Source organism: Mesocricetus auratus, unplaced genomic scaffold (assembly GCF_017639785.1).
Source record: "Mesocricetus auratus isolate SY011 unplaced genomic scaffold, BCM_Maur_2.0 Super-Scaffold_100691, whole genome shotgun sequence".
Taxonomy (NCBI): domain Eukaryota; kingdom Metazoa; phylum Chordata; class Mammalia; order Rodentia; family Cricetidae; genus Mesocricetus; species Mesocricetus auratus.
In genome coordinates, this window is record NW_024429267.1 from 14,861,883 (window position 1) to 14,889,816 (window position 27,934).

At 49.3% G+C, this 27,934-nt stretch overlaps 1 protein-coding gene and 1 long non-coding RNA gene across 2 annotated transcripts in view; one reads left to right on the forward strand and one right to left on the reverse strand.

Annotated features, from left to right (window-relative positions):
• The first annotated feature begins 1,956 nt into the window (after positions 1 to 1,956).
• Gnb5 (G protein subunit beta 5) overlaps positions 1,957 to 27,934 on the forward strand; it is a 30,062-nt gene continuing 4,084 nt past the window's right edge. Inside the window, exons 1-8 of the mRNA XM_040739825.1 lie at positions 1,957 to 2,304; positions 14,054 to 14,190; positions 19,103 to 19,144; positions 19,948 to 20,024; positions 21,526 to 21,658; positions 22,667 to 22,810; positions 24,222 to 24,313; positions 25,417 to 25,465. Coding sequence (XP_040595759.1) covers positions 2,193 to 2,304; positions 14,054 to 14,190; positions 19,103 to 19,144; positions 19,948 to 20,024; positions 21,526 to 21,658; positions 22,667 to 22,810; positions 24,222 to 24,313; positions 25,417 to 25,465 — 786 coding nt within the window. The 5' untranslated portion in view covers positions 1,957 to 2,192. The remainder of the gene's footprint in view (positions 2,305 to 14,053; positions 14,191 to 19,102; positions 19,145 to 19,947; positions 20,025 to 21,525; positions 21,659 to 22,666; positions 22,811 to 24,221; positions 24,314 to 25,416; positions 25,466 to 27,934) is intronic.
• On the reverse strand, positions 25,986 to 27,799 carry LOC110341566. Its single transcript, XR_002383531.2, has 2 exons — positions 27,687 to 27,799; positions 25,986 to 26,048 (listed from the first exon to the last, which is right to left on the reverse strand). It is a non-coding gene; the product is annotated as an uncharacterized LOC110341566 (long non-coding RNA).

Here is a 27,934-nt window from a genome sequence, read left to right on the forward strand (position 1 = left end):
AAAAAAAAAAAAAAAGAAATTAACTGCATTATGCATTGCAATGTTAACTGCCCAAACCACCAGTTAACCATGCGTACTTCAGAAAGCTGGTTGCCTGACTTTCTGGTTGATCAAATGGGCTGTGTGTTTCTGCAGAGGCCAGCACTGGCTGTGAGCTCTGCCCATTGCGTGGAGGGGTAGACCGAGGCAGCATGAGGACGAGGCTTGGGTCCCCAGAAGCGCTTGCTGTCTTTCCCACACCCTGATCGTTGTTTTCCTGTCCTGCAGTCTTGTCTCTGGCAAGATGTGTGATCAGACATTCCTGGTTAATGTGTTCGGCTCCTGTGACAAATGCTTCAAACAAAGAGCCCTCAGGCCCGTGTTCAAGAAATCTCAGCAGCTCAGCTACTGCTCCACCTGTGCAGAGATTGTGAGTGCCGTTGTTTCGTTTTGTTCTTTCAAGTTTCCTGACTTAAAACGATGCCTAATGCAAGCCTGTGGCAGATGAGTTACACAGAGTAGGTTTGTAGGACATGTCCCCAGGCTCCTGGAAGCCCTGTGTGACTCTGGTGTCTGCCTGGGGCCCTGGTCTGCTTGCTCTCCTAGGCAGTAGGGGCACCAGCTGTCACCCAGCTCCAGAGGCCTACTTTCCCACCTGGGAAATAGGAATGCTAACAGATTTGTACCCTAGGACTCTGTAAGGGTCATGTGAGGTCATAGCAAGGCATCTAACACTCCTAACAAGTCGTTATTCCTGGGGCTGATGATTTCTGTCTCCTCCCTGGTCTGCCTAGCAGCCAGAAAGTTAGAAGAAATTCTGGTAGATAAACAGTCCTGGGCAACCTTTCCAAGCTCCCTGTCTTAGCTGTTTTGACAGGCTGGCTGATGTTGCCCAGCCTTAAGCAGAGGGCAAAACTAAACTCCAGTGCTCCTGAGCCCAAGCCTTCTGGGCCGGGTAGGAACTGAACAGAAATCCTGACTTCTTTTTTCAAAGTACACTGAGTCTTGTCCTTGCCAAAGGTGACTATTACCAGGCTTCAGATCACCACCAAAAATGTCTTCAGCCCTGGAAATCAGTCCCTGTCTCAGAAGATCCACCCGGCTGAGTTCAAAGCTGTGGCTCGCAAGAGCCCCCATCTGGTAACAGGTGGTAATGCACCATCTCCTGATCCGACAGGAGTGACTGCTGCACACATGAGGTACACAGACAAACATCTAGACAAAACACTCATCTACATAAAATAAAATTATATAAGTCTTTAAAATTTTAATTTAAAAAGGTGTGTTTATTTTATGCATACTAAAGGTTTGCCTGCATGTATGTCTGTGCACACGGGGCATGACTGATGTCAGTAAAACCAGAATAGGGCATTGGCTTCCTGGAACTGGCATTACAGAGAGTTATGAGCTACCATATGGGTGTTAAGAATCGAACCTGGGTCCTTTAGAGGAGCATCAAGTTTTCTTAACCACTGGGCCACACCACCCCAGCCCCTTGCTCTCTATACATGTACATTTATGCTCATACAGTTATATTTATGTAGTATGTTTTATACATCCATTTAATAAGCTAGTATTAACTGAACTATTTATTTATTTACTTATTTACTTTGGTTTTTCGAGCGACTCCGGTGGGCATCAAAAGAGTGACCAGGGAACCTAAGGCCAGGGAAGTGTAGGTGGAGAGGGGCCACTGTAGTCTGCACTCGGTAGCCATAAGCAAGACTTCGTTCCAGAGGAAAGGACGCCTCCGACCCCAGCAGGGTGTGCCACCGACCCCTACTTTTGCTGCCCCGTCCCAGAACCCCGGCAGCCAGAACCCATTTTTTAAAGAATGTTTCTGGCTAGTGAGTTGTGAGACAGGTTTCTGACGCATCCTGCCCCAAGTCCCCAGGGATGCAGAGGGGAGGGCTGTATCCACGTCACTCGGCTTCCCCGGGGCGAGGAAAGCGAAGTTGGGACCACAGCTTGATCTCTGAGCCTCCGTGGCCCCAGCCTCCACCCCTAGCCCCCATCCCGGGCATAGCCCCGCCACGGAGGGCGGAGCCCGGGAAGTCTGTCACCGCAGCGGTCGCGTCACCGCCGAGGGGGCGGACCCGGGGAGGCGTTCGGGGGTCACGGAGGCTGCTGCTGAGCCCGCCCTCTCGGCCTGCCCCGGCGTCCCCTCTCCATCTCCCGCTTTGCGTGTCTCTCCTGGCTGCATCCCGACGAAGATGGCAACCGATGGGCTGCACGAGAACGAGACGCTGGCGTCGCTGAAGAGCGAGGCCGAGAGCCTCAAGGGCAAACTGGAGGAGGAGCGGGCAAAGCTGCATGACGTGGAGCGTGAGTGCGAGCCGGGGGTGGAAGGGAAGCCCTCGCGGGCCCGACCCTCCGAGGGGCTGGAGGACCCGCGTGGGACCGGTTCCACGGCCCGGGGTGGGAGGATGCTGAGCCCCTCCCAGGGGGCGGTGGAGAGGCACAGCCAGCAGGTGTGCTGGGGCGGGACCGCTTTTCCGCTCCTCGTTGGGACTCTGCCCCCCGTTAGGTCCTTTCTCCGCGGATATGAGGCTCCCTTTCCCGTGTCTCCACTGCCCGTGGGGGCAGGGAGCCTGATGGCGGAGGGAAGCGGAGACGCCTTCTGCATCCTCGCGTTCAGCTTGCGGCAGGCCCTTTAGAAGCCTTTGATGGATGCGGTGGTTGACATAAAAGGGCCAGCGCGGTGTAAATAAACTTGCCCCTGTGCGGGCATCCAGCCCGGTTCAGAACAGGGCCTCTCGGCTCTAGGAGGGTCTCCCTCCTCAGTGAGGGGTGGTCCTCAGCAGAGCTCAGAGTGGAGACCCCACCTGGGCAGTGGCCTTACCCGCTCACCCTCCCTGGCTGAGCAAGGCTTGTCAGCCAGCAACACACACGCACACACACAACCGAACACACTTACATGTGGTGTCCCCACCTTGCTAATTGGTCACAACCTTTAAGTTCCATTTGGAGAAGGGAATTGGGCTTCAGTATGGGCTTCAGTATGAGGCCTTTAGTATTTATTTTCGTTGAAACTTGCTGAGAGTACAGAACCCCGGATGTGCCTTCCCAGGGGCCTTCTCTTGTTAGACGGGCAGCACACTCCTGTGAGGTTTCGGAATGTGTCCAGATATAATTAATTAAATTGTGAGTTGTTTTCCTGGTAACAAGATCAGGTCTGGTGCAAATGCTTGGTGCTTTGAGGGACCCCGGCCTTTCCGCACCATCAACCATTGGCATTTACCCAGTGACTCCAAGATGACTGCCACTGCTCCAAACTTTGCCTCTGTATCCAAAGCAGGAAGAAGGGAGAATGTGAAACCCGGGCTCTTTTCCTTCTTAGAGAGAAAGCAAAATTTTTCCCAGATTTCCTCTCTCCTAAGATTTCTATTTGTACTATATTAGCCAGATAGGCCATGTGGCCCCTGCCAGGGGGTCTGGAAAAGGGGGCCCAGGCTAAGCACATTGCCACCCCAAAGTTGAGAAGTGGGGAGTAGGTGTCAGAGGCATGACACGGGGTCTCTCCCTTCCTTTTCAGAGCCTTGTAGGTTGAAGATGGTGACGTTGCCTCCAGCTTGGGTTAGTGCCTCAGACTTCTCCACTTGACAGCTGAGGAAATGCAGACATTTCTTAGCCCTGTGGCTTGTGCGTTCGTTCTGAAGTCCTAGCCAGGGGTGCCCTTGTGACATGAGCCCCTCACTCTAGCACAGCCCTGCCCCCACCCAGGGGGAATCTTGTCCTGTATCCTGTCTCTTACTTAGAGTCCTACTCTGACCACAGTCTCTCCTGGGTCCTTAGGAACCCTGGCTTTCCCCCGACCCTTCAGCCCTGTCCTGTCTTCCACCCCTTCCCTGGCATCAGCACAGATACTTTGGTCAACTTCCAAAAGTCTCACCAAGGGACTATGACTCTGTCTGGTCCTCCTGCCTCCTCCTCAGCCCTAGATGGCCCAACAGCCTCCCTTTCTCCTGCTGCTGAACTCCTGAGGCTGCTGAAGAGGAGGCACCAGGAGGCCTCTGTGGCCAGTGGCCAAGTCACCCTGGGGTGTCTTCAGACAGCTCTCTGCCCTGGCGATTGTCAGCCACCTACCATTCTGTGATGGCCTCTGTCCCTCTCACTTCCTCCCCCACAGGAAATGGAAGGTAGAGAGCTGGCCCCTGGGTTTATAGATCCAACCCCCCCTTGCACACCTGAGTCCTCCTGTCTAGGGATAGCTTCTTCCCCACCTCATCTTTAGTTTTCCTTCCATGTCTGCCCCCATCTCTACCAACAGCCTCTCTCTCTCTCTGTCTGTCTCTCTGTCTCTCTGTCTCTCTGTCTCTCTCTCTCTCTCTCTCTCTCTCTCTCTCTCTCTCACACACACACACACACACACACACACACACACACACACACCACACGCACCCCTTGACCCTAGAGATGCTGCAGTGAACAAATTAAGAATGTCCCCTCAGAGGGTTTTGGTCCAAAGCTGGGAGTTAGGCATTCATTAGGTAAAATAAGTGCTAGGCTAGGTTTGTCCTCTTGATAGAAGGGAGGGAGTAAGGAAGAGGGAATGAGCTATGGGGAAGCTCAGAAACTCCCAGAGACACCAGGGTGGCTCCTGGGAAGGACGTTTGGATGCAGATTCCTTACTTGTATAAAGGACAGACTGTCACAGTGAAGAGAGTTTGAAACAAAACATCAATGCAAAGCTGTAAAGGGGGGGGGTGTTTAGTATAGTGAGCCAACGCTGAGGCAGGGGAGTATGCTTGCTATACTGGGGGAAGCTGAGGCCTTGTCTGGAGAGGCGTACACAGCAGCAGGGTGGGGGTGGGGTTACAGTGGGAGGCTGATGGGGCCTGTGGGACACAGTGAGGGCTTGAGACTCTGTGTGTGTGTATGCGTGTCTTTGTGTCTGTGTGTCTGTGTGTGTGTGTGTGTCTGTGTGTGTCTGCGTGTGTCTGTGTGTATGTACCTGTGTGTCTGTGTGTGTGTCTGTGTCTGTGTGTGTCTGTGTGTGTTTGTGTGTGTGTGTCTGTGTGTGTCTTTGTGTGTGTGTTTGTGTCTGTGTGTGTGTGTCTGTGTGTGTGTGTCTGTGTGTGTGTACAGACACAGAAGCCTGAGATCATCCTCAGGTTTCCTTGTTCAGAATGCTGTTGGCTTTGCTTTCTAAACAGCTTTTACCTGGAGCTTGTCAAGTAGTCTAGGCTGGTCAGTGATTTCCAGAGTGTAAACCAATGTTGTTAAAATGTCTAGGTTCACCCAGAAACGAGACACAAACCATGAGTCAACGTTCCCATGTGGAGTTTTATTGGTGGACAGGGAAGGAAAAGGGGGGTGAAGGATAACCAACCCGTGCAGAGCTGAGAGAGAGGGAGAGATATAAGATACAAGAAAGACGAGAGTAAGAGAGAGCGTAAGCAGGGGTCAGTCCTTTAAAGGGTTCTTTGCACCTGCGTGGTTCTCACGGAACTCTGGGCTGGCCAGAGTGCTGCCTGAGTGCATTCTGCTAGGTAACAGGGCAGGCCAGCGTAATACCTGAACCTTTCACAGAGGTCCTTCTGTCTCTGTCTCCCCAGCATTGGGATTACAAGCAGAAGCCACTGTGCCAACTTTATTTACACTCAGGTGCTGACGTGTGTGCCATCTCCCCAGGCCTAGGACTTGGGCTTTTTAAAAACCCTGAGTGAACTGAATCACTGTCAGGTTCGATTTTGTTGTTGTTGTTGTTTTTAGTTTTTAAAGTCACTTTTCAAAGTTTTATTTGTGCGTGTACACTCCCACTGAGGCTGAGTGGTCTTGTTTAAATCACATTTATTTAAAAACCCTCCAGTGGTGTCATTGAGATGGCCCAATAGGTTTGGGCAGGTCTGAGGACCCTAGTTATATCCCTAGGGCCCATATTGTGGAAGGAAAAAACCAACTCCTGTGAGTTGTCCTCTGAGGTTCACATATGACACATGCACACACATACAGTAAGTAAACAAATAAATGTAATTTTAGAAGAAATGTAATGATGAATGAAAAACCAATCGGTAGATATAGCTGAGTTGGTGGAGGGCTTGCCTAGAATGCACAAGATCCTGGGTTCCATTCTCTGCAGCCCATAAACCAGACAATGCAGGCCTGCAATCCTAGCACTTGGGAGGTCGAGGTAAAAGGATCAGGTCAGGCTTATCATCAACTAAATAATGAATTTGGGGCCAGCCTGGGCTATATGAGACTCTGCTCAAAAGCAAATGGATATATAAATAAACATTTTAATGTCCATGTAACAGATGGAGATGAGAAATGGGAAGGGAATGAGCAATTCCTGCATGAAACTCTGTCCTCAGCCCCATAAATGTAATGCTCACACCCGTGTCTTCTCTGTTAGGTGTCCTCCCCAGCCAGATCCTTGACCTGCATGGCATGCCTGAAGTAGCTCACATGGCTGTGTAACAGGGAGGAGCCTGCCTCAGTTGCACAGCCAGGAGCTCCTGCCCCCCTAGCCTCCTGCAGAGTTCTTCCTAGAACCCCCACCCCACTCCTACTGCTGATAATGAGGGCGCCCTTGCTTCTTTTCAATCGTCAGCCATGGCTTGTGTTGATTTCCTGTTTGCACCAGCCACACAGACTTCCACAGTCTGATAGCTGCTAGCTCAGGCACAGAAGTCTAAATGGGTCAGTGATTTCAGGCTCTGGAGACAGCCATTCCCTACATCCATAGCCTGAGGACATCATGGTCCCAGCCTACAGGTTATGTCCTCAGTCTCTAGAGGCTGTTCCGGGGCTCACAGGCCACCCTGTTCTGACCACTGCTTCTGACATCACCCTCTCTGACTAACTCTGCTGTCTCCTATGAGAAGGACCCTTGGGGTTACACTGGGTCCACACAGATCATACTCCCATCTCAAACTCTTTAACATCCTCGCACCCACAGAGGCCCCTTTGCCTCATGAGGTGACATGTTCAGTTTCTGAGACTGTCAGCCTGTCGGGAGCCGTCAACAGCCCTTAGATCCGGAAGGGTCACTTTCTCCAGCCTGGGGCCCAGGTGCAAAGAGCACTCTTCTACCGCAGTCTAGTTGAGAATGCATTTGAGTCTGAGGAAGGCACATGGGTAACAGGCAGGCTGGCATTGGCCGGAGGAGAGCCAGGGAGGTTTCTGGTCCAGGTCTCCATGTTCTTGAGAGCAGAGATGCTTTTTGTTAAAATAGCAGAATGAGTAAAGATCAAGTACTGGACAGTGTGTCCACCATGTCTAGTCAGTGCAGAATTCCTGTGAGGATGATTGGTCTCTCTCTCTCTCTCTCTCTCTCTCTCTCTCTCTCTCTCTCTCTCTCTCTCTCTCTCCCCCCGTGCGCTGTGGGGAGGATTGAGTTTCGGGATGGTGTCAAGACAATGGGATGAAGGAGGACACAGCTCAACATTAGAGTCTCAGAGTCAGAGCGAGGAATGATCCTGGAAGGCCGGCTGACAGCCGAAGTGCTGGCAGGTCGCAGCATCCTGGGTTGTGGGAGCTTTATCCAGAATCCCAACTCCACTGAGACAGCTACTCACTGTGTTAAGGAACAAAACTATGAAGGCAAATCTATGTAATTTTTCAGCGTACAAATCCAGACCCATTTAGGTTAATGACAGGATTTACCAGTCAGGGCCATTCGCTTCTGTCTGTTGTAAATGTGCTTTTTGTGAAAGGTTTTAGTCTCACATTGTAGCTGGAGCCCTGTGCTAACCTGATCTCATGGATTAGGGGGAGATCTAGGCAAAAATCATACTCTAGACAGACCTGAGGCAAGTGTGCCAATAGCTTTTCCGTGTTCTGAGGAAATACAGCCCCAGTACTCAGGCTGAGAGAAAGTCCATGTCCGTGCAGATGGCCTCCTGCCTACTGCTGTGCCCTCTGCTGCCTGGAGAGGGAGCGGAGAGCCACCGCACCTTCATTTCCTGTCCCCTTTCCTCTGCTGTGCAGTCATAGCCGGGAGCGAGCTCGCTGGGGGAAGAGTTTCTAATGGATCCTCCCAGAACCCACACTCACTGTGGGGCAGTTAGAGAAAGCCGAGGAGGCGAGTCTGCAGCCCCTACCTGCAGGCACTTCTTTTCGTGTTTGCATATGCCTCGTGGCTTGCTTTTACATGTATAATTGTGTGAGCACTCTTGAGATTGTAGTAAATGTATCTGAGACACATTTTACATTTAACCCAATAGTTCCTCCTGTTGTGTGCAGGAGAAACTGCTTTGGGGAGAAAGCTAAGACAGGGATCTCATGTGTCCCATTCTGGTCGCTAACTGTGCCAGGTAGCTGAGGATGACCTTGAGCTTCTGATTCTGATGCCTCCACCTCCCAAATGCCAGAATTGCAGGTGTGCACCCCCATGGCCAGATGTTCAGTGCTGCCTGAAAGCTGAGGCACCTCTGTCCTGATGGGAGCTTAGTCTCCCAGAGTGAGAGATTATCCGCAGTCCCAGCTAGATAACTCTAACACTTGCATGTCAGCATGGGCAGCGGAGGCTCAAGGGAACCTGCTTGCTTCCATGGAATTGAAACCGGTGTCCCTCCATTAGCCCTGTCCTCCTCCAAGAAGTAAGAGAGCCAACCCGGTGTGGCTCAGTGGCTTCGCCCTGCTGGTGTGGCTAGCCTTGGATCCCAGCAACCCTCCCTTGAGATCTCACAGCCCAGTTTCGTTTCTGTGTTGTCTATATTAGCATCTAGTAAGATTCTACCTCTAAGAGAAAGTGGAGGGAGACTTCTGCAGCTGAAATGGAAGTTTGCACACCGCTCTTCCACGCATGGACCCCCGTGTTCACCAGATCTCCAATGCCGTGCAGCTGGGACCCATCATCCTGTTCGGCCCCACCCACCTGGAGCTCAGCACGGGTTACTGAAGGAGCTGCATATGGGCACAGTGTGGCATTCTGATCTAACTTCTCATAACCAAACAGAGGCCAAGCTAGGACCAAGCAGTCTCTTGACTAACCCTGTGACCTGCTGATCTGGCTCCCATATGGGAACCCACAGTTAGGGCATTTCCCATGCCTAAGTGTCACTGTCCTTGATTTTCCCGATACTCACAGCCACTTTGCATAAAGTTGATCCCACTGCAGAAGGTGTATACTTGTTCTTAAGGGCCGCAGTATGTGTACAGAAAGTCCTCGGCACCTCTGAGTTTTGGCTTCCTCACCTGTAGAAACAGAACTTTAAAACTGTGTTCTCAAGCTGTTGTATAAAGCTCCCCCCCTCCCCGCCCACCCAACCCCAATGCAATAGATAGGGGATATTGTCCAAATACACCAAAAGTCTTGGTGTGGTGGTACATGTCTAAGGAACGGAGAGAGGCAGGGAGGGAGGCAGGCAGGCAGGCAGGCAGGCAGGCAGGAAGGGAGGTTGGTTTCTACCTGTCTTTTCCTTAGCCCAGTTCTTATACCCCCTTTAAATTCAGTCCCCAATGGCATTACCTTTGACAGCCTGTGGTTCCCTGACCTCATATGACAACCTATTAGTCACTGTCACACTACAGAGTGCTTGGTGCCTGGGTGTTTCCCTGTCTGTTAGTTCCAGGCTGTGAGCCTGCTAAGAGCAGGGACATCCTTATTCTTGTACCGAGGTATTTGGCATGGTATTTAACACCCAGTAGACCACTGCCATCTCCCTCTCTCGGGGTCTCACCCAGGCTTCTGGTTTGGTCTACACTTGTGCATCTTAAGCTGCATGGTTCCAGCCGAGCAGGAAGGTGATGACGTAGAGGACGCCTTGGGCAGGGGTCAGGAACAGGTTCCTTTGGACCAGCTTCTAGACTGTTGCAGGCATGTCTTAGAGGAACCCCAGGAGTGTGGCACAGCACCCTGGCTGGGTTCCCTCCCCAGTGCCGTCACCATTCCACACTGCAGCCAAGGACAGGCACAAAAGGATAGATCTGTGATGACAATGAGCCAACAGGCTACTGTCAGTGGATAACAACTGTTGCTATGGGGGTACATTACATCACTCTGCTCTCAGTGATGAGTCCCTTTGCTGTCCCTGATTCCGTCACACCTTTGGGTTTTTGCTTCTGTAGCTGAGAACGCCCACACAGAGCCCCTTACACAGCCCCGTTCTCAACTGAATGCAGAGGTCACCCTAAAACTGAATGCAGAGGTCACCCTAAAGCCCAGTGCAGCCTCATGTTGTCTCTATGCCTCATTTATGGTTTGCCAAGTGTCCCCTCTGTGCCAGGCTTGAGTAGCTCTCAAGAGGGACTGATAAGGGACCAAGCCTTCACGAGGAGAGATGACTTGCTGGAAGGCTGATGTCTGTGGGTGGCCAAGATAGGGTTCTTAGTCCCCACAGGTGACTCAAGTAGAGCACATCACCGTCTTCCTGAAGCTCATCTGTCAGCCGAATTTCCTAACCAGTTAGCATTCCTGTTGTAGAAACCAGTATGTTCACCACTTCTTTTTAAAAATGTATATATGTATGAGTATGTATACATATGTGTGTGTGTGTGTGAGAGAGAGAGAGAGAGAGAGAGAGAGAGAGAGAGAGAGAGAGAGAGAGAGAGAGAGAGAGAGAGAGAGAGAGAGAGAGAGAGAGATCCTGGAGGAACAATCTGTCAGAAGGCAAAGGAGAAATTATTCCTGCCCCGAGCCCAGCCCCACAAATACATATTTAGCTCATTTCCAAATTTTCTTTTATTTCCTGATATTTAATTTTTTGTAATTCTTTAATTCAATGCTTACAAGATTTGGCAGATAGAAACAGGATGGAGTGGGTTGGGAGTGAATCTGTGTGGGAAGGGAAGATGCGAAGAGAAAGGATAATTGATAGTTGGGATGTGCTAAAATTAGAGTTATATAATGAGCCTTCTTTCGGTTGGTGAGACATCTTGTTTTTTCAGATGGATGTTGAAAAGCTAGGCTTCCTCTAATGCTGAAGCAAGGGAATCTGCAATAGTATGGCTATAGGGTTTCAATATAAAATATTAAACAACTACAGCGTTCTCAGTGCTTAGGAGCACTGATCAGTTCCCAGCACCCATATGGGCGCTCAGCACAGTCAGTAACTCCAGCTCCAGGGGGATCTGACACCCTCTTCTGGCCTCTGTGAGCATTGCATACACTTGGTGTACACACATAGGCTGACACTCATGCATATAAAAATAAATTAATCTTTTAAAGGAATTAAATAGGACATGCTCCCTATTGGTGGAGGCTTGTGTAAAAGGCCTGTAAGGTTTCAGAAAATTGGTTTTTTTTTTACTTTTTCAGTATGTCTTATAAGGACTGTGTCTGCAGGAGGCTGGTGCCTTGCTGTTTGTGGAGTAATCCCTCAGCATGTCCGTGGGTGCTTCAGCCAGAGCACTGAGCACTGAGGAGCACTGAGGAGCACCGAGGAGCACTGACACAGCATTTTACAATGCACAAGAGCTTTTACCATTGAGACTTTCTTTTATTTCAGTATTTTTGCTTCATTTGTTTTTCTAGGAGCCAGGTTCTCACTATATAACCCTGGCTAGCTTCAAACTCACAGAGATCCACCTGCCTGGGCCTCAGGAGTGCTAGGATTACAGACATGTACCGCCATGCTGAAACATTGGGATTGTCATAGGGACGACACCTTTGCTCTTTCTTCCCAAGGGGTGCTAGCAAGGGTCAGGCTTTCTTGGAGAAATGACTGAGTTCATGGTTGGCATAGTGCAAGAAGCCTGAATTGGGAGCTCCCAAAGGTAATGAAATGTGTCAGGAAGTCATAGACCCTGCGTGATGGGGCTTCTCCTGGGCCACAAGGACAATTTGGACATTGGAGAACAGCACAGAAAAGGCAATAATGTCTCTCAATAGTGGACAACTTTCCTGGCACACCCAAGGTTGAAGATGTGGCTCAGGGGTGGAGCGCTTGCCTGGTACAGACAAGGCCCTAGGCTCATTGCCAGCATGGAGAAAAAGAAGTAATAGAAACTGATTGTGACCTGGTGAATACAGTAGAATCCACAGAGTCCACACCAATGTCAATAATGAACCGTTAGACCACCTGGGAGAACCAGCCAATGGGTGTGGAAGGAATGATGGGCTTGGGGAAATCACCAGTTGTCAACCAGCAGTGCGGTAACCGCCATTGGTGCGTGGTACCATGAGGGTGTTGGAGTTGGAGAAGCAGAGGTTGGTGGGTAAAGCTCGGCTGGCACTGGGCTTGCCTCCAGGCATGGAGTCACATGTCTGTCACCCCAGCACTGGAGAAGTGGAGGCCGGGACACCAGAAATCCAAGGCCATCTTTAGTCGCATAGCAAGTTTGAGACCAGCCTGAGTTAAGTGAAACTCTGTCTTAAGAAGCACTCCCCAAAAGTTGGAGGAGGAACAGCATATTTATATAGTCTCAGAAGCCATCCCCATATGGAACTTTTTTGTGACAGAAGGTGGAATGCTAACTGGTGGATCACCTTCACCAAGTGGCCCAAGTCACCATCAACAGCAGAGGGACAGATGATAGCATGTGCCTCTAGAAAGTCGGTTGTCTCCCTCTGCTTCCTGACAAGAGTCCCTGGGCAGAAACTCATCATGAGTGAGCACCAGACAGGGACTAGAGCCCCGAGAGATGCAGCGAGTGACCTGAAGCTTACCTCCACTGTAAAACGGTGTTGTTGGGGTAGCACAGCTCAGCAAGGCCTGTAGATTAGCTGGCATTGATCCCTGATTATGTATGCTATATATTATATGTAGTATATATAATGGGTCTATAAGTAGCTCTTTGGACTGAGAGGAAGTAAGAGCACAAGAAGGGAGGCAGGGAAGAAGGGCACATTTCTCATAGCCCTGTCTTCCAGTTATAGGGAGAGGGAAGTCCCCAACAGCCTGCCCCTGGTTCCTCCCATGGAGGAGCAGCTCAACACCTCACTGCCCTGACTCGGGGAACCAGGCCTTCCCTGAGCTTGCAGAAAGGCTCAGGAGCCCAGGCCTATCCTGGCTCAACCACTAACCAACAAGAGAGTGGTACCCTCAGCTGCCTGCCATGTAGGGGAGTCCCTGAACCCTGCAGACCTCCATCTCCCATCAGCTTCGTGATGTGATGCACTCTTCATTTCCTCACGTTACTTGGCTAGCATCAGCCACACCTCTAAGCCCACGGGCTATTTCTTGGCCCCGGGAAAAGGACACAGTTCCAGCCCCTGAGAGACTGCTGTGTGGAGCTCTGTCCTGGCACAGTGACATCATGAGCAGACTCTGTCCAGACTTTCAGGACAGGGTTGATTTCTGTGACCCCGGTTCTCAGCAACCTCACATATGCATCATTTGCTCAGTGCTTGTTCAGTGATTCCTGCAGCTCCCACCATGCCCCGGGCTTTGCTAAGCACAGAGACAGTCCACCATGCCCCGAGGTTTGTTAGGCACAAGGACAGTTAGATATTGCTTTCTGCCAGGCAGCAAGGTACACAGTATAGGTTGTTTTCCCTTGTAAGTAGGAGAGTCTGGGGATGGACAGTTCCTTCAGTAAAGCATTTGTCATGGGACCACTAAGACCTGAGTTCAGTCCCCAGCACCCCCATAAAACTGCCTGGTGTGGTAGCATGTGCTTATAACCCCAATGCAGGGGAGGCAGAGACAGGAGGATTGCTGGTCAGCCCACCTAACCTAATTGGTGACTTCCAGGCCAAGTGAAAGACCCTGTTTCAAAGACGTAGATGTTATTCCTGAGGATGACACCTGAGGTTGTCTTTTGGCACACACACACACACACACACACACACACACACACACACACACACACACACACTGAAAGGTAAAATCCTCAAGTTCTAGCCTGACTCCCAGCAAGTTATATGGACTTGTATTATCCAAAGAATCTGTGTGAGCCTTGGTGAGCACCTGTTACACAGAGACAATAGCCTTACTTTGCTGTCAGCTCTGCCCATCTCTTGGGGCCAATAAGAAAGTCTACATAGTGCTCTAGAAAAATGACGTAGGCTTGTTAGTCTCGCAGCTGTCAGGTCATAAACACAAAAGAGTCCTGTGCTGCCTCTACCCTCTCTTGCAAGGCTTAAAAGTAAGAACGGGATACTGGGGAGCCAGAGGCTTTCCTGGGATGGGGGGGGGCTCACAGCTTGGGCCCGGAAGCGGAACTGATTGTGGCATTGTCCTTGCAGTGCACCAGGTGGCGGAGCGGGTGGAAGCCCTGGGCCAGTTTGTCATGAAGACCAGAAGGACCCTCAAAGGCCACGGGAACAAAGTCCTGTGCATGGACTGGTGCAAAGACAAGCGGAGGATCGTGAGCTCCTCACAGGTACTGCCTGAGGCCGCGGCACCGCACTCAGTGTGAGGCTGAGTATTCCCATCACACCGCTCAGAGGGAGGGAGCTGTCCCGTCCACGGCCTGTCTCCTCTCCATGACTTTGCTTATTCTCAGGGATGTGAGTTAACCCTCCTGCAGCACTGAAGTGGTATGTCAGTGTTCGAGCCCTTGTCTGGCATGCACTGTGCCTTGGGGTTGACCCCCCAGCACTGGGCAAACGGATGCTCTGGCACCCTGGAGAATGTCACTCACAAGGTCTCATTTGTGGGTGGAGCTGTTTTTAAAAGTCTCTCCCCACTTAGAGGGGGCATAAACGACTGAGATCCCACTAATGACTTTTTTTTTTTTAATATAATGGTGTCTGAGTTTTGGTTCTTGGTTTTTAACAGGGTCTCACTGTGTAGTTCTGGCTGGCTTGGAAATTGCTAATATAGACCAGGCTGGCCTTGAACTTAGATCCACTTGCCTCTGCCTTATGAGTACTGGGATTAGAGGTGTGCACCACCACACCCAGTAGTTTATTAATTCTTATCATGTTGATAAGAAGAAATTAACATAACTATTTGGAATGTCTAATTTCTTTTTTTTTTTTTTTTTTTTTTTTGGTTTTTCGAGACAGGGTTTCTCTGTGGCTTTGGAGGCTGTCCTGGAACTCGTTTGGTAGTCCAGGCTGGTCTCGAACTTACAGAGATCCGCCTGCCTCTGCCTCCCGAGTGCTGGGATTAAAGGCGTGCACCACCAACGCCCGGCGGAATGTATAATTTCTTGTAGTGCTCATGCAGTTTACTTCTCTGTCTTGTATGTTCACTGCTACATGACATGTCACTCCAAAACTGAGATAGAAGATTTAGCTCTGAGGCCCAGCACTTGCCTGACAGGCACAAAGCCCTGGGTTCCATCCCCGGTCCTGATGAAAATTACCCCCAAATGAAGCAGTCTGGCACAAGGACGTCATATGTTGCAGGGTTTGTGAGGGTTGACACCTGGGCATTGGTATTTACTCCACTGCGAGGTTGCTAAAGATGTAGGCATGGCTACAGTTGACTGACTGTGTGACATCTCTCAGGGTGCCCTGTTCACACGTCTTCTGGATGCCTTTGTTTCTTGCCACGTGAACCTTTCCGTGGTTTCTGCTCACAGCTTGGTAGCTGACCTCCCTTACAGCAGGTTACCAAAGAGAGGGGAAGAGAATCAGAGCAGAGCTCTTTTGTGACCTAGCCTTAGAACTGGCATTCCATTTTTCTGTTATGTTGTATCGGGCGCATAGAATGTCCTGATAAAATAAGGAGGGAAACTGACTCCCTTTGGTTTAATAATTTTATGGGTATTTTTAGGTTTAGATATTGTCTTGTTAGGTTTCTATTCCTGTGATAAAATAATATCAGGACCAGAAACAACTTGGGGAGGAAAGGGTATTTCAGCTTACGTGTTCCAATCATAGTCTACCATGAAGGGAATGCAAGGCGGGAACTCAGGACAGGAACCTGGAGGCAGGAACCCAGGACAGGAACCTGGAGGCAGGAACCCAGGACAGGAACCTGGAGGCAGGAACTCAGGACAGGAACCTGGAGGCAGGAACTCAGGATAGGAACCTGGAGGCAGGAACTCGGGACAGGAACCTGGAGGCAGGAACCCCAGACACAATCCTGGAGGCAGGAACTGAGACAGGAACCTGGAGGCAGGAACCCAGGACAGGAACCTGGAGGCAGGAACTCAGGACAGGAACCTGGAGGCAGGAACTCAGGACAGGAACCTGGAGGCAGGAACCCAGGACAGGAACCTGGAGGCAGGAACTGAGACAGGCCATGAAGGATCACTGTTTACTGCTAAACTCACACCAGAGTTGTTGTTCTTGGTGGTTGTCTCATGGTACTGACATCTTCAAAACATTGATTTCTCCCCTACAACTTGGCTGCACCTTCACTAGTGGCCTCTTCTGGGCTCTCTTCGGGGCCTATGACACTGCCGCATGGTAGCATGCCTTAACTTCTCTTTTTGACCCTTCAGCCCTGGGCTTTCCATGACTACCAAGGCTGAACTCTTCCAATGGCCTCTCCTTCAGGGACTCCAAGCCTCAACTGTTCTGCATGACCCCTTCATGCCTTCAAAACCAGAACCACCTGAATGACTCTTACGCATTACCGAGTTCGGCTGCCTGCATGAGGTACAGCCTTGGCTGCCTCTGGACCACAGCCTCCATGTACTGACCCTGAGGAAACACTTCCGGGAAAGTCTCTTATTAATCGCCACCAGGCATGGTAGCATGTACCTGCAATACCAGCCCTTGAGAGGCAGAGGCAGGAGGATCAGGAGTTCAAGGTCATCCTTGGTTACATGAGTTTAAGAGCAGCCTGGGCTACCTATGACCTTGTCTCAAACAAACAGAAACTCTTGAACTGATTGATATATGTAAAGGGACGCCTTTTTCTTTGAGAGAAGCCTTCCTGCCAGCCTGGTTCTAGAGCCGCATCAGTCCCAAATAAACACACAGGAGGCTATATTAATTATGAAGCTGTTGGCCTTGCTTGTTTTTTACTAGCTAGCTCTGACTTAAGTAATTACCCCATAATTGTTAATCTATGTATTTCTCTTACCGGAGACATTTCCAGGCTTCCTACCCCATGGCGTTACATCTCGACTCTCCTGTGTTTCTCCTTCCCAGAGTCCTCCTGGACTCCTAGTCCCTCCTATCTTGGTTCCCTATTGGCTCAACAGTGCTTTATTGACATAAGACTTCCCCAACAGATATATTCTGTAGATCAGTATAGGGTTTCCCACACATCTGGCTCTGGTTCAGTTCTTTCAAACAAGGGCCCATCTTTTCTTAGTAACCTTTGTAAGGATGAAGCTGTTCACATTCTGGGGTGGATAGATTTATATTGCTTTTGCAGAGGACCCAGGTTCAGTTCTCATCACCCACTTCAGGTAGCTCTATAACACCAGCTCCAGGGGATGTAGTGACCTCCTTTGGTCTCTGTGGACACTGCACTTACTTACACATACACACATTCTCTCTCTCTCTCTCTCTCTCTCTCTCATACACACACACACACACACACACACACACACACAGGTAAATAAAAATAAAATCTTTTTAGAAAGAAAATGTACATGCTCTGGACGGCCCACCTGCTGTAGTGTCTCTGGGTAGGACAAGTGTTATTAATTTGCTGCGTGACCTGTAGATCTAGCAGATCATGTTGCACTTGCTTTTTATTTTATAGCCATAACAATTTTACCACCTATGCATATTAAAAACACCAGAGAGAGGAACAAAGTTTTGACTCCCTGTTTCAACCATTACATTAATTAAATTTTATTTATTGTTTAGTTTTTTTAGACAAGGTCTTGCTTTGTAGGCTAAACTGTCCTCATATGCGCCATCCCCCTGCCTCAGCCTCTCAAGTGCTGAGATTGCAGGTACACGTTGTCCAGCTTACCATTTTAGTGCGTTTCTGTTTAGTCTTTACTGACACAAAGTTATTTGACTTAGAAATCTTTACAAGCATACCGAGTGCGGGGATTTCCTGTCACTCACATACCTCCTTTTAAAAGACAAGGTCTCTGGCTTCCCAGGCTGGCCTCAAAATCACTACCTTGAATAACCTTGAACTATTGACCTTCCTGCCTCCACCTCCCAAATGCTAGGATCACAGGTGTGCACCCCCACACCCAGTTTGTGGAGTGCTGAGGACTGAACCCAGGGCTTCCTGCATGCCAGGCAAGCACTCTAGTGACTGAGCTACACCCCCAGCCTGTGTACCACTCCTACTGAGAAGGAAAGGGAGGCAAGGCCACACGGCCACTTCTGAGGACACTCTGTGCATCCCCCTCTGTGAGAGGTGTGGGGTGTGCGGGAAACACTGAAGATTCTGGGGCAATCTATGGATTACCAGCAACCTTCTCCCTTTAACAAAGAGGATTAATCACCCTGATGAGTGGGGATAGGGTTTGGGGGTGGAGGTAAATTCTCCACAGGCATGTGGGTGCCTGGCAAGTACATCAGCTTGTGGGAGAGACTTCGGAGTGCACAGTGGGTAGGCGGTGGGAAAAGGCGGGGGGGGGGGGACCACCTCGTTGAGTCAGCGTCCCTGTCTACGGAGTGTGGGCTCTAGGTGCAGAGGACCCTAGTGTGCAGACTCAGAGCCCGTCGTTTTATAAATGGCTGGCTCTCCTAAACCACCCTGTGCATCCTGTTTGACCGTTTAGGCAGAAATTAGATCTAGAGACACATGAGTCCAGGGATGTTAAAGGTCGCCAAACTATGCACTTTGACCTCAGCCACTCTTAGCGTCACCCTGACTTCTCCCACCAGATGTGGTAGAGAAAGGTACTGTCACTTTAACATCTGTGCTTCTGCCCTAAGAGGTATTTCCCAGGCCATCTCCCTCTCTTCACCACCTTTACTTCCCAAAGGCTTGAGAGATTAAAAAGCTGAACCTGAGCCAGGCAGGGTGGTGCATGCGCATAAGCCCAGCACTCAGAAAGCCAGCAGATCCAGTGTTCGAGGTCATCCCCAGCTACGGGTCAAGGTCTAAGCCAACCCAGGCCACATGAGACCCTGTCCAATAGGAAAAAGAAAAGTGTCTGAGTCTTGCTTTCTCTCATTCCATCCAGACCCCCCGGCCCCCCCGCCCCCCCCTTCGTGCACGCAAAAAAAAAAAAAAAGAGTGTAAAGCAGGGAGCTGAGCCTTTATAAAGCTCTCTGGGAAACCCAGCCCCCACTCCCCCACCCCGCCAACCCTTCTTCACGTGAAGGTGGGAGGGGCTTGATCATTCTGGGTTTTGGCTGCCTCCCCTTGCTGCCCATCAGGACGCAGTGCCCTGAGGACTTCTGGGCCTTTACTGGTAAGAACACACTGGCAGGTGCCCACTCCTGAACTGTTGTCTCTTCTCTCACCAGGATGGGAAGGTGATTGTGTGGGATTCCTTCACGACTAACAAGGTGAGGTGTCCCTCCCTGCCACATCCTGGGCCTCGGGTTCCCAGGCTGGCTGCCCTCTAGACCCCCTGTTCCCATGGAAACAGCAACTCTGCCAGCACCCGGAGCCTCACCCCCAAGAGGACCACGATCCCAGGCCAGATAGGTCAGAGAGAGAGAGACGCCTGTTAACCTGCCACACCTGACTCTGCTTTATATTTCTCTTCTGAGTGATCACGAAAAGGATCTTCTTCCCCCTCCTCCTCTGGCCAGGGCCTGTAACACTGTAGAACTGAGCACATTTGGGGAGGAAGGAGGCTTCAGAGGGATCAGGCCGACACGCTGAGGTGTGGGGCAGGCAGTCTGAGTCCAAGGCAGGAGTGCTCTTGGCACGCACACCTCAGGTAGATAGATCTAAGGTTAGACTGTTTCCATCAGACAGAGACCAAACTCTAAATGCAGGTGTGGATTCAGGCAGGGCCCACCAACATCTATACGAAATGGCGCCGCATGCTAGGTGTAAGTGTCAATATCTGTCTGAGAAGAAAGGCTTGTTTCCCACTGTGCAAAGGGAAACCCCGTGCATGGTCTACATTATTAAACGAGGGCCATTTTCCAGGGCAGAGTCACTAATGGTCAGGCCCCTGGCAAATGATAAGAAATAGTGAAGTAAACTGTTGCTGTTTCTCACTAGCCTCCTTTGGTAGTGTGAAGCCCACTTCCATCCCTTGCTGCTGCCAAGGGTGATTGTATTTTGTAAAAGCTCACACGTTAAGACCTGTGTGGAAGTGCATGTTACTCGCTTCTGATTGGTGCTAATGTTTCAGGAGCATGCGGTCACCATGCCCTGCACGTGGGTGATGGCGTGCGCTTATGCTCCATCGGGATGCGCCATCGCTTGTGGGTAAGTTTTCCAAATGTCCCCTTAGCCACAAAATACTGTTTTTTGCTTTGTATAGGCAAATATCCCAAAGTCCAAGCAATCTGTAACAGTTCTGATACAGGCCTGTACTTCTTTTTTTTTTCCGAGACAGGGTTTCTCTGTGTAGCCCTGGAACTCGCTCTGTAGACCAGGCTGGCCACGAACTCAGAGATCCCTGTGCTTTCTAACCATGAAAAACAATAAGTAAGTGGCTTTTAGAAACGGCTGGCCAAGAGCTGTCCTGAACAATGAAAAACAGCCAGAGGTCCAGGGAGATGGCTCAGTGGGTAAATGGATGTGAGGACCTGAGTTCAGACCCCATCGCTGCATGCAAAACTGGACGGAGGCCCATGAGGTGGCTCAGAGAGTAAATGTGCTTGCCCGCCAGCTGATGACCTGAATCCAATCCCAGGGCCCTCTGTGGGAGGAGAGCAGCGACTCTGGAAAGTCACTAATAACACTTTTCAATGAAGAGCTTTACATTGGTTTGTTTTGCGTGTACGATGTTTGCCTGCATGTATGTGTGTGCCTTGTGTGCATGTCTAGTGCCCACACAGGTCAGAAGAGGACACTGGATGCTCAGGGACTGAAGTTACAGACAATTGTAAGCCAATATGTGGGTGCTGAGAAATGAACCCAGGTCTTCTGCAAAAGCAATAAGGGCTTCTTAAAAAATTTTTTCTAACAGTTTTGTTGATATTTTGCATTTGCTACTTTTTGCTTATTTAATTTTGAGTATCTGTACAGTTTATGCATCACATGCATACCTGGTGCCCCCAGAAGTCAGAAGAGAGCTTTAGAGCCCCTGCAACTGGGGTTATAGATGGTCGTGAACTGCCACGTGGGTGCTGGGATTGGAAGCGGGTCCTCTGTGGGATCAACCAATGCTCTTAACCACTGAGCCATCTCTCCAGCTGTTAGGTCCTTAGCTCTTTTGCTCCTTATGAGCTGATAGGGAACCCTTGCTAATCTCTCCGCTGTGATAAACATGCAACCGATACATAAGGAATGTCCTTATTTGGGGGAGGTATAAATGTGCATCTTGATTTCTGAAGAAGTAAAATCCATGTTTGCATTTAGATGGTTCTGCATTTGCTCCCACACACTTGTTTGTGAATCCAAGGAAAGAAATATCCAGTTTCATATTTGTTAGGTTTTTTCCTTCAGTTTTGACTGTAGATTAGAAGGTCTTGCTGGGTGGTGCTGGTGTATATCTTTAAGCGGAGCACTCGAGGCAGAGGCAAGCGGATCTCTGTGAGTTAGAGGCTGGCCTGGTCTATGAAGCAAGTTCCCAGACACCCAAAACTAAACAGTGAAACCCTGTCTGGAAAAACAACCAAGCAAAAAGGTCTTCATGGTCAAAAGGGAGAGGTTTTAATGTAGGAAACTGCTGAAGTAAAGCATTTGCAAAGCCAGTATAAATGACAAAGGGTCTTTTTCATTCTTCCATGCCAACCTTTGGCTCATCTTTCTTCTGTGCCAGAGGTCTGGATAATAAGTGTTCCGTGTATCCACTGACATTTGACAAAAATGAGAACATGGCTGCTAAGAAGAAGTCAGTGGCTATGCACACCAACTACCTGTCAGCCTGCAGCTTCACCAACTCGGACATGCAGGTAAGAGCTCAGGTCACCCAGGGGCACGCCCCATGCAGAGCAGGGTAAGGCATCCCCTGTGTGGTGCAGGCTCCAGAGCCTTGGTCATCATTCCTAATAAAGTCAGAAAGAGGAGAACCAGGAGTACTGAGGTCCAGTTAAACTCTGGGTGTTTGGTTAGGTGAAGGTCAGAGTGCAGCCTGTAAGGCAGGCAGCATCACACTTCACAGCTAGAGAGTGTCAGAGTTGCGAACTACATGCATCTCTCTGTCCTTGTTTTACCCTTTAATTTTTAATGTTCTTTTTAGATTTATTTGCGTTATGTGTATTAAGTGTTTGCCCGCATGTATGTCTGCGCACCACATGCATGCAATGCCCACAGAGGCCAGAAGAGGGCATCAGATCCCCTGGAGTTATAAATGGTTCTAAGCCATGTGTGGCCTCTACAAGAGCAGCCAGTGCTCTTAATCTCTGAGCCATCTCTCAGCCCTTACATTCTAATCTTAAAAATAAAAATTGGGGCTGGAGAGATGAGTCATAACAAGCTGGGCATCCCAAAAGGTGCCTGTAACTCCAGCTGTGAGAGATCTAACTCCTTATTTTAACTTCAGCACTTAACACACACACACACACTCACACATACACACTTTCTCCCTCACACACACTCCTCACATAAATAAAAAAAAAGTCTTTCAATTAAAAAAAAAAAAGAACCTGGCTTAGGACCTGGTAGTGCTGGACTGGAAGCCCAGGAAGCTGAGGGTCTGCAAGTGAGGCTTGGTGAGGAGGCTGTTAACCTTGGTAAGTAAGATGTATGGCTGACCCCATCTCTTCTTCCAGCACAGTGTTTCCTGGAGCAAGCAGCTAGAGAGAGAGAGAGAGAGAGAGAGAGAGAGAGAGAGAGAGAGAGAGAGAGAGAGAGAGAGTGTGTGTTTGTGTGTGTGTGTGTGTGTGTGTGTGTGCATGGTGTACTCTGTGGAAGATCAAGCCTTTAGCTAACCTTCCCCAATGCTCTCTTTCTCCGTGCAGATCCTGACAGCCAGCGGTGATGGGACTTGCGCCCTGTGGGATGTGGAGAGTGGGCAGCTGCTGCAGAGCTTCCATGGGCACGGGGCTGATGTCCTCTGCTTGGACCTGGCCCCCTCAGAAACCGGAAACACGTTCGTGTCTGGGGTAAGGACACGGGAAACCCCTGGGGTCTTTTGTCCACTGGGGAGGCAGACTCTGGCCGTTCTTCTTCTGCCCTCGGGTCTGGTCCTGTCTCTTTCCTAGAAGCGTCTGCAGCTCCCAGCAGCTGCAAACCCCTCCAGACTTCCTTCCACCACTGACACTCAGAAGTGTCTGTAGAGATCTGGAATGTTCTGTTTGAGTGCTGCAACTTTGGGTGTGTGTCTGTTACAGTGTATCTAAGAGTCCTCAAATAAAGTTTGCGTCTTAGCTCAATCAGAGGCTGCTTAGCAATGCATGCTAAGAGGAGCCAGTGCTGGGATATCTCAGGGCTGGGGTGGAGGGGGCTGGGGGAACACTCCCATCCCACATGTCTTGGCCGCCATCCACCTGTCACCCTCAGGTGCAGGAATCGGAAGAGGAACTATAGGAATCGGCATACATGAACCTAAGTTAACATACTTCACAGTAGCACTCGCTGCCTCGTCCCCCAAGAGAGTACCCACACTAGATGAAAGAGTTTGTAGGGTGTGTTGTGTAGTTGGGAGGGGTGTTTCTGCACAGATTTGGGATAACGCAGAACTAGACTGGCTGTGCCAACCTGCAAACCTGCCTGCCTCCCTTGCCCAGGAGATGGTGGTGATTTCTGTAGCTGAACAGCACAAGGCTCTCAGCCCCTGGGAGTCAAGCCACTGGGAGCCTCCTGTTGCTCATTGGGAGAGACCCTGATTTCCTTCTCCTTTTGGCCATCCATGTATATCATCTGCCTGTGCCTTTGTATAACCGCATTGCCCTTGCTCAACCACACTGCTCTCTTGAAGTGACGACCATTATCTCCGGAGACTAAATTGTCTCTTCGCATACATGAGCTCCATTCACTTTAGTGAACTTCCCAGGCTCTCCAGTCAATAGCTGGCTGTGGATTGTCAGATCTGAAGGTCAGGTGACATTCTAAGCAATTGCCGGGCTTGTGTGTGTATGTGCGTGCGTACGTGTGTGCGTGTGTATGCTCTATACTGTAACCCTGTGGGTTACAGTGTCGCACAGGACACTGGCACTTTCTGTGATGGTGATCAGCTCTGGGAACTCCCCCATAGTCCCCTGCTTCCTGCCCTGGCGTCCTGTGTTTTCCTGAACTTCTTACCTCTTATAAGAGCATCTGAAGCCCAATGGAGATACTTGGATTTAGTTGGCTCTGTTCTCAGTGAATCTCGCAGGGTGCGGTACCCCATGACAGGTACTCCTAAAATGTTGCTGCACCTCTTCATACCTTTGAAACCAACTAACTTGAATGCTTTAAGCCATCAATTCATCTGACTGCTGAGAGAACTCCTTTTGCTATTCAGGCTCTGTGGGAATTTATCAAAAAAACTGCCAGAATCTTCATAACATAATATGGAAAACTCTCTGTTTGTAGGGTTGTGACAAGAAGGCTATGGTGTGGGACATGCGTTCTGGCCAGTGCGTGCAAGCCTTTGAAACTCATGAATCCGATGTCAACAGTGTCCGGTCAGTGAGTAAAATGCTGGAAATCCTCTGTCGTGGGGCTTTACTGGGGCCTAGATCTCTCTCCCTCCCTCCCTCCCTCCCTTCCTCCCTCCCTCCCTCCCTCCCTCCCTCCCTCCCTCCCTCCCTCCCTCCTTCCCTCCCTCCCTCTCTCTCTCTATCTCTCTCTCACACACACACCTACACACATGCATGCATTAGAAAATAAACTTTCCTATTCATTAGCGATTTTTTGACTAGCATCTCCCCAGGACAAGCTGTAGGGTGGAGGCCATTTGTATCCAGAAAGAAGACACACTGAAAAGAATGGGATGCATCTGGGTGTGGGCAGAGTGAAGTGGTTAAGGACACTTATTCAGGGCATGGAGCTCAGCTGGCAGAGTGCTTAACTAATGTACACCAAGCCCAGAGTTCTCTCTAGCATGGCGTAAAACCAGGTGTTGTGGCTCACTCCTGTACTCTCGGAACAGAGCAGGTGGAGGCAGGACATTCACATAGGGAGTTCAAGGTGAGCCTGGGCTACGTGAGGCCCCATCTATAATAAATAAATAATAGCCTGGCGCGCTCCTGCTTCTGACTTATAGCCTAGCACCCATACTTCCCACTGAGCACTGAAGCCGACAGTGGGAATAGCCGCTGTTCACTGACTGCCTTTTATTTGGCAGCAGGCCAACCCTTGGGACTCACTGCCCTGTTAGATCTTCACCAGGAAGACAGGCTTTGTAACCCTCACTGTCAGATGAGGAAACCTGGCTGAGAAAGTTGATGTCACTCTGCCCATCTGACTCTGTTGTCCCTGTGCTCTGAGCCACACTTGGGGATTGGGTGCACTACAGGGATCCTGCTTTGTCCGGTGCCTAGGGTGAGTGTGGGCTGTGACATTCGGCTCTCAGCAAGGCCGCGCCTCTGTCCCAGGTTCACTGGAGGAACATGAATGAGGCTGGGATCAAACTACATGAGACTCCCCTCCGGCCTGTGCAAAAGGCCTCCTGTGTCCCGGAAGTAGAGCTTCTAGGTCTGAGACCCTGAACCAGGATGCTTCTGAGGCAGGGGAATGGCTGGGGATGGCTGCTCCCTAACAGGCTTTTTACCAATTCTCTCTTCAGATACTACCCCAGTGGAGATGCCTTTGCTTCCGGGTCAGATGATGCAACGGTATGTTTCTCAGTTATTGAGAGCCCTTCGAGGCAGAGTGGAGAGATAATAGCTGTTTTTCTTTCTTTCTTTCTTTTTTTTGCAAAGGTAGCAAGGAAATTTTATTTAAAGTAAAGCAACAGAAGGGACCAGAAAAACGCCACAGGAAAGCTTCAGGCCTTTTATTTATGTACTTTTATGTTTTGATTATATGTATGTCTACACGCCACGTGCATGCTTGGTGCCCCTGGAGGCCAGAAGAGGGCACTGGAATACAGATTCCAGTGGATTCAGTGGAGGGACTGGATTACAAATGTGAGCCACCATCTGGGTGCTCAAACTCCCATCCCTCTGAATTAGCAGTCAGTGATCTTGACGGCAGAGCCATCTCTCCAGCCCTTTACCTTATTTGTCGTTTGTTTGTTTTTGTTTTCTGAGACAGGGCTTCTCTGTGCAACAGGCCAGATGCCCAGGGACTCACTTTGTAGGCCAGGCAGCCTGCCTCTGTCTTCCGCGTGCTGGAATTACAGGCGTGCACCACTATTGTCCAGCACTTTTATTTTTAAACAACTTATTTTATGGTTACAGAAGTCATGTGTAGTCCCTGGTTTAAAAAAAGTGAAGGAAATTAAATTATTCTCCTTTCCTAAGGAAAGCCACATACAGTTTAATGAATCTATTTGTATACCTGTCTTTTTTTATAATGACAGCTTATGTACATTTTACTGTGCCTAACAAGTACTTTTCACTCATTCATTCTCTTAATAATTGCCTGGTACTCCATACTACTGGAGTGCCATCATGTACTGAAAGAATCGATCTGGAGCAAGATCTTTCTTTTTTTTTTTGTTTTTTTGTTTTTTGTTTTTTTTTGTTTTTTTACAAGACAGGGTTTCTCTGTATTGTTTTGGAGGCTGTCAGTCCAGCCCGGCCTCAAACTCACAGAGACCTGCCTGCCTCTGCCACCTGAGTGCTGGGATTAAAGGCATGTGCCACCACCGCCCGGCAATGGAGCAAGCTCTTTCTAAGGTTTTTTTCCCTGTTAAGAACACTGCCCTAGGGGGCTGGAGAGATGGCTCAGCGGTTAAGAGCACTAGCTGTTCTTCTAGAGGTCCTGGGTTCAATTCCCTGCACCCACATGGCAAATGTTTGTAATTCCAGTTCCTGAGACTCTGATACCTTCACACCAATGCACATTAAATAAAGTTAAAATCAATTCAAAAAAAAAAAAAAGAACACTACCCTAAAGCCCAGCATGGTGGTACCTTGCTTGTAATCACAGCTGGAGGGAGGAGGAACAGGAGTTCAAGGTCATGCTTAGCTGCATGTACATAGCAAGTTCACCGCCAGCCTGGACTGCAAAACAACCTTGCTGTAAGTATTTCCGTGCCTCTCACTATTTAAAACTCTCAGGCATTAGTTGCTTACCTAAAAACAGATTCACTTCTCACAGTTTTGTTATTAGTGGCAAATTATATTGACATGTGTTTTTAAGAGAAAACATAATGTTATTTCTTGTTGTCCTTAACAAATACCAAATAGCCTATTAAATAGTAGGCTTTGCTTGGAGCTGCTGCTGCAGAAGACATTACAAGAGAAATTGTTGAGTTTTGATAATAATGACAATCTTAGGGCTGAAGAGATGACTCAGAGGTTAAGAGAGCTTGCTGCCATTCCAGAGAACCTGAGTTCAATTTCCAGCACCCATTTCAGGTGACTTAACCTCCGGTAACTCCAGTCCTGGGGTATCTGACACCCTCTTCTATCCTCCTCACACACCCATACACACACACACACACACACACACACACTCACACACACTCATAGTCATAAATAAAATATTTTTAAAGACTTATAATTATAAAATATATAATATATATATACATATATGCACACACGTTTTTGGCCATTGCATTTCCTGGAAATAATTACATTCTAAGGGTTCTGCTCCTAAGCTAATGTAATTTTATTTCAGACATCAACATGTATATAAAGATTTTTACATAAAAATGTTCATCGCATGGCTGCTGCCCAGTCCATTGCCCCTTGTAATATATTCAGAAGTCAGCTTTCCTCCACAAAAAAAAATGTTCCTCAGAGAATTATGTATAAAAGAGAAACTTAGTCATAAGGAGAATGTTGAGCTGGCCTTGGCCTCACAGGTTGAGACATAGCCACATGGAGAATATTGCACAGACATGTAAATCATCCTCTTTGAAGGCTAACTTTCGAAAATGCTTACCACATAATGTTGACAGAGACGGCAATGCAGCACCCAGCCCATCTATTTCCACACAGTCTTAGTCAGGTTTCTATTGCTGTGATGAAACACATGGCCCAAAAGCAAGCTGGGGAGGAAAGGGTTAATTCGGTTTACACTTTCCTATCACACAGTTCAGCATCAAAGGAAGTTAAGACGGGAGCGCAAACAGGCCAGGAACCTGGAGGCAGGAGCTGACACAGACCAGGGAGAGTTATTGCTTACTGGCT